At 36.9% G+C, this 16,930-nt stretch overlaps 1 protein-coding gene across 2 annotated transcripts; it reads right to left on the bottom strand.

The window, feature by feature from the left end:
• Positions 1–36: 36 nt before the first annotated feature.
• On the bottom strand, positions 37–12,179 carry LOC145996486 (cytochrome P450 6k1-like). Of its 2 annotated transcripts, none has more exons than XM_083132981.1 (5): positions 12,040–12,179; positions 7,031–8,004; positions 5,541–5,765; positions 4,212–4,463; positions 37–432 (listed from the first exon to the last, which is right to left on the bottom strand). In XM_083132981.1, exons 2-5 carry the CDS (start codon positions 7,959–7,961, stop codon positions 260–262), a joined length of 1,581 nt encoding a protein of 526 aa, XP_082989107.1. In that variant the 5' UTR covers positions 7,962–8,004; positions 12,040–12,179; the 3' UTR covers positions 37–259. The 2 variants fall into 2 exon arrangements, with proteins under 2 accessions (XP_082989107.1, XP_082989108.1); XM_083132982.1 differs by having other exon boundaries at positions 12,033–12,173.
• Between the last annotated feature and the right edge of the window lie 4,751 nt (positions 12,180–16,930).

The raw sequence follows: 16,930 nt of genomic DNA, 5'->3' as shown, positions 1-16,930 counted from the left end.
CCCCCCCCCCCCCCCGCCCTTACGAACACACCCTGGCCTACTCTCACGTTTACATCTTCGGTTGTTGTAGCAATCTCATATGTAACACAATTAACAAATATATTGAACTAAAAATACATAAGATAGTTTACAACCAGCTTATTTAAATAATATTTTAAACTCATTGTCTCCAAGAACAATGAAATGTTACATCATGCACATAAAAAGAGTGCGGATCATATATTACAAGTGACATTTTTTGTCCTATATTTATCATTTGCTAATTAAGTTTCCTTGTGACGATTTGTACCCAAATTCCTCCCTTGGGTGCCAGTATGAAAGCCTTCGGGTCAATTTCCACAGGGACAGTCGTCTTTGGGCATCTCTTCACGGAGTATTTCGACAGAAGATACACGAGCCCAACCTTAATTTGCATAAATCCAAACCTCTGACCTGCAAAACGAAAACACAACAGAAGTATTATTTTATTATTTTCTCTAGAGCTGTAAAACCGCTTAAAATCTGTGTTCAGCACTTGAACAACACAATAATAATAACCAGCATAAAATTTAATTTGTTTTAAGAGTTGATTGAACTAATTAGATTATTTAACATGGTGAATGGAGCGAGATCATAATTTCAGAATCAAAACAAGAACGAGAATTGACCCTTCGAGACTGAGGCTTTTCTCGTTGGAGACTTTAGCAACTTAAGGAAAAAATTCTACCCAAATCAAGACGGGTATAATATGCAACATTATACAAACAAGCCAAGCACATGATCCCTCTCATTATTTATGTATAGGTCAGAGAAAAATATTTCTAATGCTTGTTTCAATAAGTTCTTCTTTTTGCATATCTGTATCTATTATTTAGAGGCTAAGATACGAATGAAATTGTAGTTTAGACGCAGAGAACGAGACAGGTTTTACAACTTGAGACCGAAATCTTTCTCCTCGACAAGACTAAACTACAGGGTGTATCAGAAGTCCCTTACCACCCCATGTAAAATCCACAGTGATGTATTTTCATGGAATTTGATATGGGCGATACAAAATAGGCCTAGTGGGACACCTTTCGGAGTATGTCACCGGGACGGCCGCCATCTTGGTTCCGCCATCTTGAATTGAACCTTTTTATTTAAAATGATAGCGTATCATTCTCCTCTAAATTGAGATTTATAGCAAGCCTGAATTCATAACCCTGTCGCCAGCCGTTGCTCTCTCAGGCATTCAAAGAATGTCACATCAGTAATTTACAAATCCTTCCTGGTCTATTGGAGTTAAGGTGCTGATCAGCTGGTATTTCAGGGCAACGACCAGGAAAGGAGGAAAGAGAACAAAACAGAGAGCAACGTGTGGTGTGGGGTCTTTTGCCTGGAATCGCCGAACAAGAAGAAACTGAGGAGATTGAGCGATCGAACACGTTTCGATATGAACAGCTATCAGCGGGGAATTGTATCATCAGAGACAGACAGGTATTGTTACTTCCAACCATGTTGATCTAGACTTGAAGGTATAAATCCGAAAGCTTGTGTTTTGCCATTTCCAAGTGTGTAGTTAGTACCTCTCGCCCATTACCATTAGGCTTACCTTGAAGGGCGAGTGCTCAAATAAGGAGGATGAATGATTAAGCGAGCTACATCACCCCCTCAATGGTTAAGGTTCTTGGTTCGATCCCACGTACTCAGAGTACGTTACGATAGGTGGGTCATGTGATACATGACCATAGGCTAGAATTTCGTCAGTCACGGATGAAGCAACAGCTACGGCAGTACTGGCCTCCTTCTCGACGTCACCGCAGCGAAGCATACGTCGCATAGCAATGCAATGTGCTATGAGTCACAGTTCAGTGTACAGGGTGCTTCAGAGGCACAAGTGGCATCCGTATTATTTTTATTATTATTATTATTTATTATTATTTCCATAGGGTTACAATTAAGCCATACAACATTTCATTTTGAACAAAATTAATACAAATAATGACTTGATGCCCTATAGGCTATAGTAAAAAAAAATTGCAAAAGCTACATCTAAGGAAAATGTGATGAATTTACATTAGTATATATAGTGTTCTATAGTAACAATGAAACAAAGAAAGTTTGAGAGTTATACACATTTAGAAGAAAAGAAAGTGTAAAGGTGTGTGGGTTTGGATATGAGTGTGTACGGAATTGCTGTTCGAAGTACAGGGATGAAAATTTTTAAATATATGTGTGTGGGTGGAGGATGGTGGGGAGGGGGGGGGGGTAAGCACTGAAAATAATATTACTGGAGTTAGAATTTATAGACATGTGAACGTAGAAGACGACAGAACTGCGCTTTGCTGGTACTGAGTTTGATCTTCGTCGGGAGTGAATTCCAGGTTACCGCTGCTAAGTACGAGAAAGGTGCAAATGCAGCAACACCTCTCCGAGGACGATCTACAGTAGATCGCCGCGTGCAGTTTTGCGAGTGGGCTATCGCTCAATTACGGCTAAATCCAAACGTCGCTATTGAGATACTCCATTCCGATGAAGCGAACTTCTACGTAAATGGGGAGGTGAATAGGCGAAACATGCGCTATTGATTGCATGACAACCCCGCATGGACAGATCACTCCAAAATGACCGGTGTAGGCAAAATTATAGTGTGGGCAGGCATATGGGGAACACGGAAAATTCGTGATCTTCGTCATCTGGAACAACGTATCATGGCTACCTTTGAGCAGATTTCACCAGATACCTAGCTCGGTGTCCACAGACATTGGGGGAAGCGCCTGCACACGTGCATTGCCCAGCACGGACAACATGTGGAGCACATTCTGTAACAGGTAAACATCACTTTCAGTTTCCAATAACTTTTCACCAAATGAAGTTACATGATATCTGATTTCAGATTTGACATCCTGACGAAATTCTAGCCTATGGTCATGTATCATTTTAAATAAAAATAAGTTGAATTCAAGATGATGGAACCAATATGGCGGCCGTCCCGGTGACATACTCCAAAAGGTGTCCCCCTAGGCCTGTTTTGTATCGCCCATATCAAATTCCATGAAAATACATCACTGCGGATTTTACAAGGGGTGGTAAGGGACTTCTGATACACCCTGTATATTTCTATTAAATATTTTTAGTATTTTAATTATTAATAGCAACGATGACGATTACCGATATTTAAATGACATTTCATCTGTCAAAACCATAATTAATGCTCCAAGGAACATTTGATAAATATCTTACTTTGTATGATAGATACAGAGGCACAAAATTAATCATAGAAAAATAAATCAAGAATGTAGTGTGATCGAATCGAAGTTCACTGCCTACTTAAGGTTTTTATAATGGAATACTTATAGGTGCACCCATCGGACACATTTTTATAATCTTGAATTTTCGTGCGACAGTTTTGAGGTTCAAAAGACAACGCTGAAGTGTATTTTTTCAATTACGGATTCCTAAGAATAATGCAAACTAAGTCAACGTATTCGCACCACCCTTGTCTATCTATTGTTCGTGCTGATAACAGCATGGACCAGAAATCATCACCGTAGTCATAGATTTAAATAGAGTATGATACAACTTTCACCAAGTTGGCCTGATAAACAAAACTTTCCTTTCAATGCGTAGTTTGATATATTATCTTGAAGTACATTTTTACACGATTGGCTAAAATACAAGGTAGATTCTTCTAAATATTAGTCTCTGAATGGGTAGATAATATTGTTTGCCTTGAAGACTCAATTTTGTTCAATTTACAGGAACTCGTTACAGGGAAATGGTTGATTAGATATTTTGGCGCCAAAGAGTTTTATTTGAGATTTACTCTGGATTAGTACCAGTAGAACCACTGAAAAGGTCAACGTTTAATGGCGAACTAATTATCTCTGTGTGTATGGAATTACTTTTCTAAAAATGTTACTTGTGTTTCATAAAAAAGCAAACAAAATAATATTTCAAAGCCAAATGACTAACTTCACCATAAGAGACCAGTAATATATGTAAATCCACGGACACTAGTAGCAATCCCATTGAGAGTCATTGGCATTGTTACAAGCTCTAAGTGTTTGTAACTGTATTCAATACAGCACTATAAACACGAATCTTATGTATGAAAGTTAGCAATGAAAAATTAAAAGAAACAAATGTGACACTTAATACAACCATCTTGTAACCTTTATACAGTACATGAAGATTTCTGAAAAGATTACTATGCTATTCTCTGTGAAATTACAATAAGATTGTTAACTTACCAATGCACATTCGTGGACCTTCTCCAAACGGTAGATAAGTGTAATTTGGCCTCTTTCTCTTGTTCTCTTCATTAAACCTCTCGGGGTCAAATTTGTCAGGGTCAGGATAGTATTGTGGATCGTAGTGTATTGCGAATATTGGTATCTGCAGCGATTCCCCCTGCTCCAGTTTAATATTGGTTCCAGGAATGGTATATTGTTTCGTGCAGACACGATCTGTGGATGGAAGGGGTGGATATTTCCTCAAAGCTTCTGTTTAGAGAAAAGGGAGACAAGGAATATTAGAATTGCACACAATTATTGATAATTGTTCAATAACAACGGAAACTTTGTGCTATTAAGACAGAACACAAATTTGATTTGTGCATAGATAAACGTATTATACAGACGCTTTGGTCTACAAGTGAAAGCAAATGTGCGAGTGGCGCCTCTCAGCGGTGACTGCACGATCTTCTTGAGGACATCAATTCATAGCGAGGATGGTTTGCTTACCTGAGTTCAACATCTGCTTATAATACCTTTAGCTGTGATTTGGATGGAACATAACTTGATGTCTCTCTGTATTTGATAGATTTGTGTACAGTGGGATCCATGAGTATTACCGTGCAAATTGTCCATCACCATGTTCGTGCACTTTATTTGACCCAATAAGAGCTTCAAGAATTAAAAGATAACTCAAAATAATCCGTTGACAACTTCTGCCCCAGCATACATAAAAAGCCATGGTTTAAAAAACACATAGGATGTAAGAGAAAAATTAATGAAAATAGTCATGGACAATTTGCACGGTAATACTCATGGATCCCACTGTACATAGTATGTCGTGATTGCAGGATGTGCTTTGAATCATTGCCTAAGTATTTAGTTTTTACTTCCACAATTACAACCTTCGCATATTGACAGTTTTGTTCCAATTCGTCAACTTTATATTGCTGAAACAGACAGAATAAACTTGACAACAATGCCTCATATTAACTTTGTTGTTGGCTGTATGAGAGTATAAGAAGTACTAAACATTATATATCTTCCAACATTTTAATTATATCAGACCCTTTCCTTTACATATAAATCAAGAACATGTAGCGAGAAAAATAGTTAAAGTAAAAATAAGAGATCAGGATAAATGGATATTCACAAACTCAAACTTATAGACCTACTCTTTCATTTTAGTCAACCGAAATCAGAAAATCCATTGAGTCATATCATTTCTGAAAATGCTTCTGTTGATTCTGTACTACGTGCACACTGCTTGCTACCTTTGGTTCACTCCTTCCATAAACGTGATTTCCGCTCTGATACTACATGGCTATGGTAAGATCATGCACATACCTGATACCACCTTATCCAGATATTGCATCTCGTGCATTATAGCTTGGTAGGTGAATTTTCCATCATTGTCTTCCAGTGTTGAGTCTATTTCTTCTTGCAACCGCGTCTGCACATCTGGGTTGATGGCCAGCTCGTAGAGTAAGAATGTCATGAGCGTTGATGACGTCTCGAAGCCACCGTTGAAAAAGATCAGAGCTTGAGCCGTCAAATCATCATGAGTCAGTTCTGAAAAATCAAAACCAAAGCAATTTGAACATTTTTACAGAAAAATTGAATTTATTGTCTTCACCAGAGACACATGTCCAATAATATTGCCAGGCATATTGTGTATCAATATTTTCATGAATATTCCTCATAAATCTTACGCAATTTTGAGGAATGGTGTTATACTGATGCTGTTCTTGAATGTGAAATGCTTCGTTGACATTTTTGTCCAATTTACAAACTTTATATTCCGTAAATTAAAATGAATGAACATGGTAGTAGTATTTAAGCATATGACTATACGCATAGGGAAACAAAAGTTGTCACTATTTCTCATATATAATTACACTGTAAGATAAGGATGTATTTGAATTGACAATGCCTAACATGTGCATTATGTATAGGCTATGGAAATTTCAAGTTCTACTTTCTGTTTCTCCCAGAAATAACAGTCTGCTTTCATTCTAGACACGCGAAAACGTTTTCAATAAAGTTAGGACACTCATGCACTTAAAATACTGGATCATTGGAAATTTCCCAAGTTTTCAAGATCCTGAAAATCGGGATTGGGAGTTATTTTGGCGACCAAGGTACCGAATTTCCTGGATTCAGTACACCTCTTGCAAAGACTTGAAAAGTGTGATGTCACATCCGGTTTCCAAGCACGTTTAGTACATCGTGGAAGTAACAGATGAATAGTTTATACACGTAACCTAAATCTGCAATTTTAAAGTTTTTTAAAAAGAAATTCAGTTTTGAAACTTTAGTTATGTTTTCATTCGTTTTTGGCAATTGCAATGTTGAGTTTATTTTAACACTTTGGATTGGAAATTTTATTTGCTATCTTGTTATTGTGATTGTTCTTATGTTTTAGATATAAAGATATATGTACACACTAACAGTGACTTCTTGACTATATAATTATCCCAGAAAAATAAAATCAGCAGTAATTTTATTAACTCCGTATGTTTTCAAATATTCATTAATACCGAAAGATAGATACGTTTGGTACACATATGGTACTGTAATCCATTAAGATATACATGTGAAGACATGGAAATACTTGAGAAGAATCCGATACAATTATTGAAAATACATTTCCAGAAATTTAAATCTTACCTTATAGTGAATTTGCAAAGTACACATGAAATTAAAGTACAGACTAAGTTATTTTTTGTGTTTCTGTGATGAGCATTTCTTCAGGATGGGAGTCACATTTTTATCAACTTTGTCCCATAAAGTTTATGATCTGAGTTCTTAGAACAAACAAACAAAAAAAAACATACCTTGCATAATATCTTCTTCCACATTATTTTTGTCCACCTCTGCGTCTGGTTCGTCGTTCTCCACTTTGCCTTTCTTCTTTAGCTGGAGAAGCAGGTCAACAAAGTCGTTCCTGATCAAGTTGGACTTCTCCCTATGCTCCATCGTGTCCCTTACAGTTTCCCTGAAGAAATCTCTTACGTCACTAGGCGTGAAACTGAAACGGAGCATCTGCGATAATTTGGGGAATAGAGACATGAACACAATTTTAATGGTCCTTAGTACACCAGGTGGATCCATGAACTTTTTCCCCATTTTCCTGAACTCCGAATCGGGATTCTTGAGCGAGTTGATCTGGATCCCGAAGGCACAGGAGCCAATGACGTCAGTAGTGTACTTGGCCATCACGTCTTTCAGTTCTTGAATCTGCCCCTCGGCTGCAGGCACCTCAAAATATTTCTGTAACTGCTCACCGCACTCGCACACGAGATGGAACATTCTCTTCATCTTCCCAGAAGTAAAGGTTGGAGTTAACCTTATCCTCATGTGTCTCCACCGTTTACCTGTGAGCGAGAAAAGATTCTTGGCCTGCAATGGGTCCACATCTTCACTGATGAAGGGAATATGGTCCTGAAAGTAGGAGAAATCCTTCACGAGCATCGCCTTGATGAAATCTGGATCAATGGCGAGCAGTATTGGGAAATGCATGAAGTACATCCCAGCGAACTTGTAACTCTTCATCGAGTCGTAGATCTGCTTCATCTCGATACATGGGTTTATCCTTTGGAGAAGAGATTCCGTCGAGTTTCCAAAAGGCATGCTAGGTTCCAAATATGGGACGCCCTTCCTTTTCCAGTGACTGTGCTTGTAACTTAGATAAAGGTAAAGCAAACCTATGACGCCCAGAAAGAGAGTCGAGAAGATAATCACCCAGGTACCTAGCACCAGAACCATTGTGGACAAGCGTTGTGATTCTGGTTATGTATATCAGGCAAATCTACAAGACACAAAAACAATTTGCGTCAGAAACAATACCACTTAGGAAGTGTAACAAGAGTAAATAAGGGTTAAGAAGAACATTTAGGAACAGTGGTGAGGAGGACTCAAAGAGAATGGGTGTTTACTAACTCTAACATGGCGGACACTAGAAGGCGTAATGATTACTGACTGTATTAACACATTTTTGAACTATGATTAATTAAACTGATTACATTTGTAAATATTTTTTCCCAACTCATTTCTTATCTGTATTTGAGGAAATTGCTGCATACGTCCAACAGGGTATGAGTACCTTGCCCAGAGGAGGAGTTGATAGTGGTTAACAACCACCCTTCTTTGAAGGGAGTTCTGTTTAAGGAAATCTTTATACTAAATACTAAATATTATTTCCTTTAGCTCATACTGGTTCTCGTAGGATATTGTCCGGTACGCCACTGTTTACACCGTCATAACATATCAAATGCTGTACGTCAACCTATATAATGCGTAAGGAAGACATTTTAATCTATTGGACTGAATCCACTAAAAATCCGAGGTGTATTGCTAGATTTCAAGAATGCAGATATACATCCCATTTGACCAAACATGGTCGCTGGTTCGAATCGCACAAGCCATATGCACATATTATTTTCGTTGTTTCCTTGCAATGATACCAGACGTCTGTGATGGTAATGGAAAGAGATGGACACCACTGTTCCATTTTGTATTTCTTCATTTTTTTATTCGGATTCCTCTTTGTATCTAAGTTTTTCATAGATCTGATCGGCAAGTGTTAGCATGAAATAAATTCGCTTTGCACTCTGAGTGGACTATTTTATATAAAAATAGAGGCAATGTTATCCTTTTTACATTGCGCCATTTCATGAAGCGATTGAAGGGGTTATGAGTCATGACTCAACGCATTCTTGGTCTACCCATTCTCCATGATAATCAAAAACCCAAATAGACACTGACGAGAGCATGGGTATGACCAAGAGTATCTTAAGCACATGGACACAAAAATTCTTGCGTAGATCATCCATCCCTGGATCCGAATCTAGGTCGCTCGTGCACGTCAATCACCCAATACCGACAGGACCGCAGACAGCACATATTCCTTAAATTTATTTTTTTATTATTTTACGAGAACATAGCGTTTCCTAGAAAAACGAAAATTTATATTTGGGCGAAATCACATTGTTTACTTAAGAAGAAAACCTTTGTACGTCATTTATCAATCAGTAATCAAAGAATGAAATTATCAAGCACACTGATAAGAAAGAACGATCGTTCTAATGGATGTTTGTCAATAGATTACATGGAAGACGGTTTAGGTTAAAGATAATCGAATTTAGGATTCCATACTACATATGGTACGGAACGGTGTAGAATACTTTGATGTTCAATAGAACGCTTACGCAATTTTTTTATAAAGACGCTTTTATTTTTTTGGTTTATCGATCACAATTGACAGGGCTGAGGGCTGGTGTTAGGGAACACACTTTCAGTGAACTCACTTTAATTCAAACTTGGATAATTTGAATTAGTAGGTAATTCGAACAAAAGTTTTTTAACCTTGAAACCATCTTTAATGACGTGTCCCTGTGGAGTTCGAATTAAAAGGAGTTTGCTGTGCATCTTGATTGTCCTCGATACTCGGCAGTGGTCAACACGACTGACGTCTATCGCACTCTATAAAATCTACTTCTAGATGGGCTGTCTGTGCGTAGTGTATGTACATGCAGATTACATTGGCTTACGCAGACAGTGTAAACTACACTGCATATTAATTTGCAAGTGTTCTTGAAAGAAAAATGCCATTTTCAATCATGTTCGTTATGCAACGATGAAAACAATTCTATTTACATAAAATATTCTCTCATTGTCTTTCAAGCATCATCTGTCTGTTGTAAAAAGGTAGAATGTAGACATAGACGCGTGACAATAACGAGAGAAAAATTAGTACATTTATAACTAATCCCAAGAATATTTCATATTCTGTTTGACACTTAGAAAATTATTTATAATTGCATTGTAGAGTACAAGTTACTTGTTCCACTTCTTCAACAATTAAAAGCAATTAAACAAAGAATGAATTATGTTTAATTCCTGTTAAGCTCACGCTCGTCACCATGTTGTTTACATAATCTATATTGTCTACATGCAAAATGTAGACAGTTATTTACTCGTAGAAGTACATGGCTGGTCAACACTCTTTCCCAGCGAGTACCTTGTCCAGTGTTCGAACTTTATGAGAGGGTAGAACCCTCTCTCTCCATGATTTTTTCTATCCTGGCTATGTATTTCTAAATTCGTTCCGCAATCTGGAAATAAATCTCCTCCCCTATATATAGGACTGATATCATCATTATTATTTATAACTCTTTAACCAATTCCAGTATTAGAAATTAATTTTGAGGTGGCAAAGTGATAATTTCATCATTTCATCTAGACTTTGTGACGTCATACAAAGCAGATTTTTTGCGAAAATAAAAGTGCAACTTTTAATAAATATTCCATGAACCTGAGCGACGAGATTGAAAGGACACCAATTAACACACTATTAGCCTATTGCTATTCTAATGAGATGAGCTGTGTTGCATAAGAAGTTCATAACACTTGAACATATGTAGCCCCCACCTCCACCCTCACCACACAAATATACATAAAAGCTAAAAATAAAACTTTGAACCCCCTCCCCGTACATCTTGATCAGTTCTAGTTCACTGTATTCATCGTAATTTTAATAGAATTGTTTCCTTCTCCGTGTATAGCACATCCAATTTCGATTTTCCTAATTCTGATCTGAGGTAATTTTACGTCGCTTTTCTGCTTTTTTGGCTAATCGCGACGATGGGATGGATCAAGAGATAGTCACAAACACATATGAACAACACAATCCACACAGAGGATTATGCTGGCTATGAGTGAAGACGTCAGAGCCTCGTTAGTCCGCAAAACTCAGTCCAGGGTGTTCTACGTTGAGGTTTTTGATATTTGGGCGTCTTCGCAAAGGGTTATATCCAACAGCCCTTCCGATCAAAGATTATTGAAATTTATCAAAGATTGTTTCAAGCCAACCTTCGGATAGGTCTAATCTGGACTCGACCTGAAGTTTAAAGTGGGATTCGAAACAATATGTGTCTCAACCGTGGACTGAACCCGGGATCCTTGATTACAAGGCGACATCGGTTGCTAGGACATCACCGGAACTCTGAGCTTAGCGTGTTTAGCACCTTCTCTCAATGTAACCTAACTTAACTAGTGATTTAATGATGTGCCGTATCGTAAACTACGTCTTCATGCGTACCCTACGTGTTAATCTTCGCGAATATTACAATAGCTTTACTTATTTATTTATGTATTGAACTCAACAGGTACATACCTAATTACAGAGCGCATATAATGGATACATAGTGAATACAGTTACATATATAATATAGAAATATATGAAAAAATATTTTAAATAATTAAAAATTTTATATATAGATATATACATACACATAAACACACACACATACTTTATAACACCATTCCATTAGGCAATTATGTGTTTACGTTTAAGAAATTGCCATAGTGGCTTTACTGAGTTCCCTTAGGTTCATAGAAAATATATCAATGGTCTTATTGTTGATTAACAGTTTATTGTAACTGGTGCACATTCTCCACAATGGAGATTTCTTTTCAATTTCAGATCTAGCCTTCTTCATAAGAAAAACTTCATTCTTGAGTCTAGTTTTCGACGATGGTATTCGAAAATTAATCTGACAGAGTAGATCTTCAGCATCTAACTCATGATTTAACAACTTCCACAAGAATACTATTTCATGTAACGTTCTTCTGTGACACAGCTTCGTAAACTGACATTAATATATAAGGTTTTCATAGTGTTCAAATGTGGGGTAAACTTTCTGAAAGTTGTATTTTAAAAATCTAAGAAATCTTGTACCTCAAGTGTACAATATAAACTACACTAAAAATTTAAAACGTTGTTTCGAGAGAAATGTGCCGTTTACAATCATGTGTTAATCTAGGATTATAACTCACCACATACCTTCAATGCCTTTCCAACGTTCACTTCGAACCAACAATTTTGTGTTACTTGTGAAGTCCAAATTTCCGACTATTCTTGCTGTCCTCCGTTGCCAAAAACACTAACTCGTACTTTTCAAGCACACATCCCTGAGATGTTTTGTATTCGTTTAAGGATGTGGCACTCAAGCACGACTCTTATCTAGCTGTTGGAGATAATCACACAGATTGACAATCATTGGTGTAGCCAGTGTTGCTAACTCCGACTGCAATAATGTGTGTAAAATACTTTTAGAGACTTTGGTTGAAATGAAACGACTGCTAATTGTCATACAAGATGTTTGAACTATTTAAATAGCGTCGTGTTTATCCACAGATTGTTTATCCAAGACGTATTGAACAGTACTATACTGCTTTTCCGGATTCTCTGGAGTAGCGACGCGCAGGGGGAAAGCTTGTGGGCGGGGCCAGACTCAAGGTACATAGAGATTAAGTAAAGCCATCCGAAGATTGCCGATCTTGCACGAACGCGTGACGTCACCGGAGAATCAGTGAGCTCGGCTGAAGCAGCCGGCCCCTAGCATTTATATGGGAGATTCAGAGAGCGTTACTTTTAGGAGGGGGGAAAATATTAATTGTCATCCTCCAAGATGGTATTGAGGCATCCTTTTAATGATTAGTAACATAATTGAAAACGCGCTACTTTTAAAAGGGGGCAAAGTACATATGAAAAAAATGTATTTTGAAACTACATATTCCTGAAACTTTCTGACTGATGCGCTAGAAAGAAAGTTGCGTGTTCTCCTTTAGAATTTCGTCCTTTTTGCAAATTGTAATAAAATTTTAACAAAAACGTTGCATGCTAAAGAAGAATTAAAGAGTTTAAAAAATAATTTATTAATAGACATAGTTTATTTTACTTCGCCTATCTGTCACCTAATCGCAAAGATGAGGATGCGTGATGATATCATGAAATTGAAGAAAGGAAAGTAGACCCATGCCTGGCGGGGATTCGAACCTGGGGGCCCTTGGCATCGTAAAGCGTTGTGCTAACCACTTTGCCACGGAGGTCAGCATTACAAGGAAATAAACAGAAAATGGCATATATATTTTAATATGCGAGAAACATTTGCGAGGAGGTTATTGAAGTAACAAATAATTATACAAGACGTTGTGATGAAAATTATTAATATATCTGAAATGTCGAGAGTTGACCTTGCAGTCTCTAAATGTACTTTTAGAGTTACGCAAAACCTTTAATCAAAATTGCTAGTGTAAATTTATAAGCTATTAAAATTTAAAACTTATTCCTGTTCGAAAAAAAGAAACTTCCAAGTCAAATTAATATTTCGTATAAATACATATTTTTTTATTTCATGAGGCCAAGAGAGTATTTGGAGGGGACAGTAGCTTGGGAAGGCTATAGCCCCGGATCTCGATCTGCAAAGGGGCTTCCAGTGGGAAAACATTGCTATGAAATAGTCCAGAAGATGGGGCGAAATGAATTTTTTTAAAAAATGGCTCAAGAATACAAAGATATAAGTGGACATTTGGCAAGCTTAGTCTAAAACTTACAACTGATATCGTACGTGAGTGTGGGGGGTGGCTACGTGAGGTAACACAGTGGAATATGATTCACAATACTAAAATTAAAATAAATATGTGGGAACAATAGAAATCAAAATATGTTGTAGCTAGTGAAGGGGCAATCATGTTTATTATTCCGTTACATATGACACAAAAATGCATATTTTGGCTAAAAGAGCATTCATTCATTTTTTTATTTTTGTCGTTTTACTGGGGGCAGATAAGAGAGAGAGAGAGAGAAATTGTCGAACGAGAATAGGGGGGCGTTCCTGCCTCCCCCCCTGTAGTGTGGTCACTGCCTACAGCTATGCTGGAGAAGAATGCACCAATTAATACACTATTAAATAAAACAGATACTTTTAAAACTTTTAATCAAATTATTTGTGAACTGTGATTTAAATTTAGAGAGAGCACATTTAATTTGGATGAGTTAACTTCTGAAGCCTGCGATTTCCGAGCCTTTTTCCGGTAAAATTCACTGCCCTTTGAGCCCTAGCTGGTACGTTCAGGTGGCGGAACGAGCAGAATACTAATTAAAACAAATATGTGACAAATATATATATATATATATATATATATATATATATATATATATATATATATATATATATATATATATATATATATATATATAAGAAACAACGTGTTGAAGCTATTGACGGCGCCAAAGAAAAGACAGAAGAGTAACGTGGAGAGAGTAGTGATATTTTACGGGAAGCAGCAGGCACGTATCCAGGGATTCCTTTCGGGGGAGGCTGAACACCATTTTTTAAATGGGTATCACAATTGTATGTTTAAGGCCAGTGGTGGCAATTGGGTTCCAAAATGTGTGTGTGGGGGGAGTGGACAAGGAGACAAGCATTAAGAGGCCATAGTGTGATAGTATGGAGGCAAAAGAACGGGAAGCAACTATCTCCTAAATCTTCGCCACTGTTTAAGGCTGTCATTTTAATTAGAACGTGAAATCGGGACATTTTCTATCACTCAACTCCTCTGTTTCCATGCATTAACATTGTGTGCCGGAACCATTTCAGTATGTGTGTTTGTCCATTTCTGCTCATCAGGCATCAAAACATCTATGTACCAGAAGTATTTTTACGAAGGTGTTACACATGCACGGAATGCACAATCCACTCGACAACGCAAGATTCAAACTGTGTGCTGGGAACTGGACGCAGAGAGTTCACGAATATTTCTCTCTTCATTCGAGCCTGAACACCACTAATGTGTCTTGTCCTCCCATGTTTACAGCTTTTATAAAAGCCGAAACCCAAAAATAAAATAAAAACAGTTACTCTCTGACAATTACAATTTAGTAAACGATTGTTAAAACCATAATTAAGGCACACATACAAACGAGAGCTGTCTCATGATTATGTTTCGTCTGTTGACTCCCTCTTATAAAAATCATGGGTGTGGATGTTGAAGACATGTTTCCCAGATATCTTTTCATCCGCAGATAAATCCTCACGACATTTTATAACCTTTTTGGGAGTTGCAGGTAGTTTCCTATCAGCCACCTCTTCCATTCTCCTTGGAACGACACAGGACACACAAAGTCACACACACACAGCCACTAAGACACGTTCTGAAATAATGGATGGAACAAGGAAAGAAGTTGAAAATCGCGTCCCAAATTATTTCCAGGTGCAGAGCGGCTCGTGCATTGAGGCCTTTCTAAGAAACGCAACAAATATAAGACTGACAGGTCAAGGTCATCTATAACAGGGAGAAATAAAGCTTACTGAAAAGTGTCACTGTGCTAACTATTCATTTGGAAAAATTACACGCTGAAAAAAATATTTTCGAACTTTTTAAAAGAATGAAACGAAAATGAGAGTTTAAATTTCCCTGTTTTTTAGCTATTTTTCATTAAATTTCCCTGTGCCGAGGGAAATTTCCCTGCTTTTGGCATCACTGTGCAGAGTTCCCCTAGACTTGCGAGCTGACACGTTTACTACAGAACTACTGGACCTCGAATGAGCAGTCGAGTCGTCCTCTCCCGTTGATGCCCCTCCCCTCCGCGCGTTCATTGGACGAGGCGCACACCCTTCAAAATGCGCACAGAACGCGTTCGCGTTCTCTTACTCCAGAGAATCCGGGAAAGAAATATAGTGTGACCACAAATTTTCCCAAGGTTTTGACTACGAGCCACGACTAGATGATGTGTGTTTCACTGTTTTTTTAAATCCATGCGCCTTCATGACTGAAATGAAACAACGGTGAAAGGACAGAATTTTTGGCAAAAAAAAAGAAGGTTGGTTTTGTGTTGGGGTTTTTAGAACTTTTTTCTTTACAGGGAAACACCGATATTTTCAGCGTTAGCACAGTCACTTGGTATTAATAGACGCTTGAATACCAAAAGAAAGTATTTTTTATTTTGGCCAAAATAAGCATTTATTTACTTAGTTTTTAAAATAGTGTATATTTCATGAAGGAGAGCGATATAGTTGATCAGGGAACGCCTGCCATCTTTACCTGTCGTTACTCATGTAAATTGTTTGGCTAGCATTGACAGGTAAAAGAGCAATCAAGATATGTTTACAGCGGGTATTTGTCATAGCTTGTAAATCACCAATCACAGTACATTTTTCAAGTTCTAACAGTTTAGTTAATAGTTATGTATATATTGAGAACTCAGATGAAGAAATTGAAGAGGGAACTGAAAAGGTGTACATTGCAGAGTGTAGGTCTTCAATATATCTTCCAATACATCATATTTTCATTTGGTCTTTGTAACGACCGCCATGTTAAGCAGCTTTCAGTCGTATATTGGCATTTATCTTATTCGTATACTTTAAAGTTAATTACTTGGATTAAATTATTTATACTTAATTGTTTTCATAATTCATTTATATATTTACGTTTTATCTTATGTTATAATATTATTCGTGTATTTTTGCAACATTTATTCAGAATTTATAGGCTAATAATTATCCCAAATAATATATGCAACGTTTTCATTGTTTTTCAAATCCAAAATGGCTAGGATTATTTCTATCTTGTACGCAAATTTTATTGTTTAAGCACAAGTTAAATACATTTCTTCTTAATATCGATTTTTGTTCAACAATGTACAAGATTGAAGTAATTTGTCTTCGTTATAAACTAAATCTTTATTTAATCTTTTTTTATGTGCAAGGGCAAATATGAATTATTTGATAAAATCAGTTTAGTTATTTCTATATAGTTTAATATTGTAATATTATTTCAAAGTATTTCTCCCTCGTTTACAACAAAATATCGTTTTCCTACTGTAGGAATCTTATATATGACACAGTTAATAAATATATTGAAATAAAAATACATAAGATAGTTTACAAGCA

Source organism: Lepisma saccharinum, chromosome 12 (genome assembly GCF_977018435.1).
Source record: "Lepisma saccharinum chromosome 12, izLepSacc3.1, whole genome shotgun sequence".
Lineage (NCBI taxonomy): Eukaryota > Metazoa > Arthropoda > Insecta > Zygentoma > Lepismatidae > Lepisma > Lepisma saccharinum.
This window is presented reverse-complemented; position numbering and strand designations above follow the sequence as displayed.

Excerpts from the sequence above, each read along its gene's own strand:
- LOC145996486 (XM_083132981.1), bottom strand. The coding sequence starts at position 7,961 with ATGGTTCTGGTGCTAGGTACCTGGGTGATTATCTTCTCGACTCTCTTT. Across the intron at positions 5,766-7,030 it reads GGAAGAAGATATTATGCAAG|AACTGACTCATGATGATTTG; the intron begins GTATGTTTTTTT and ends TTGATTTTTCAG. Across the intron at positions 4,464-5,540 it reads TCTGGATAAGGTGGTATCAG|AAGCTTTGAGGAAATATCCA; the intron begins GTATGTGCATGA and ends TTCTCTAAACAG.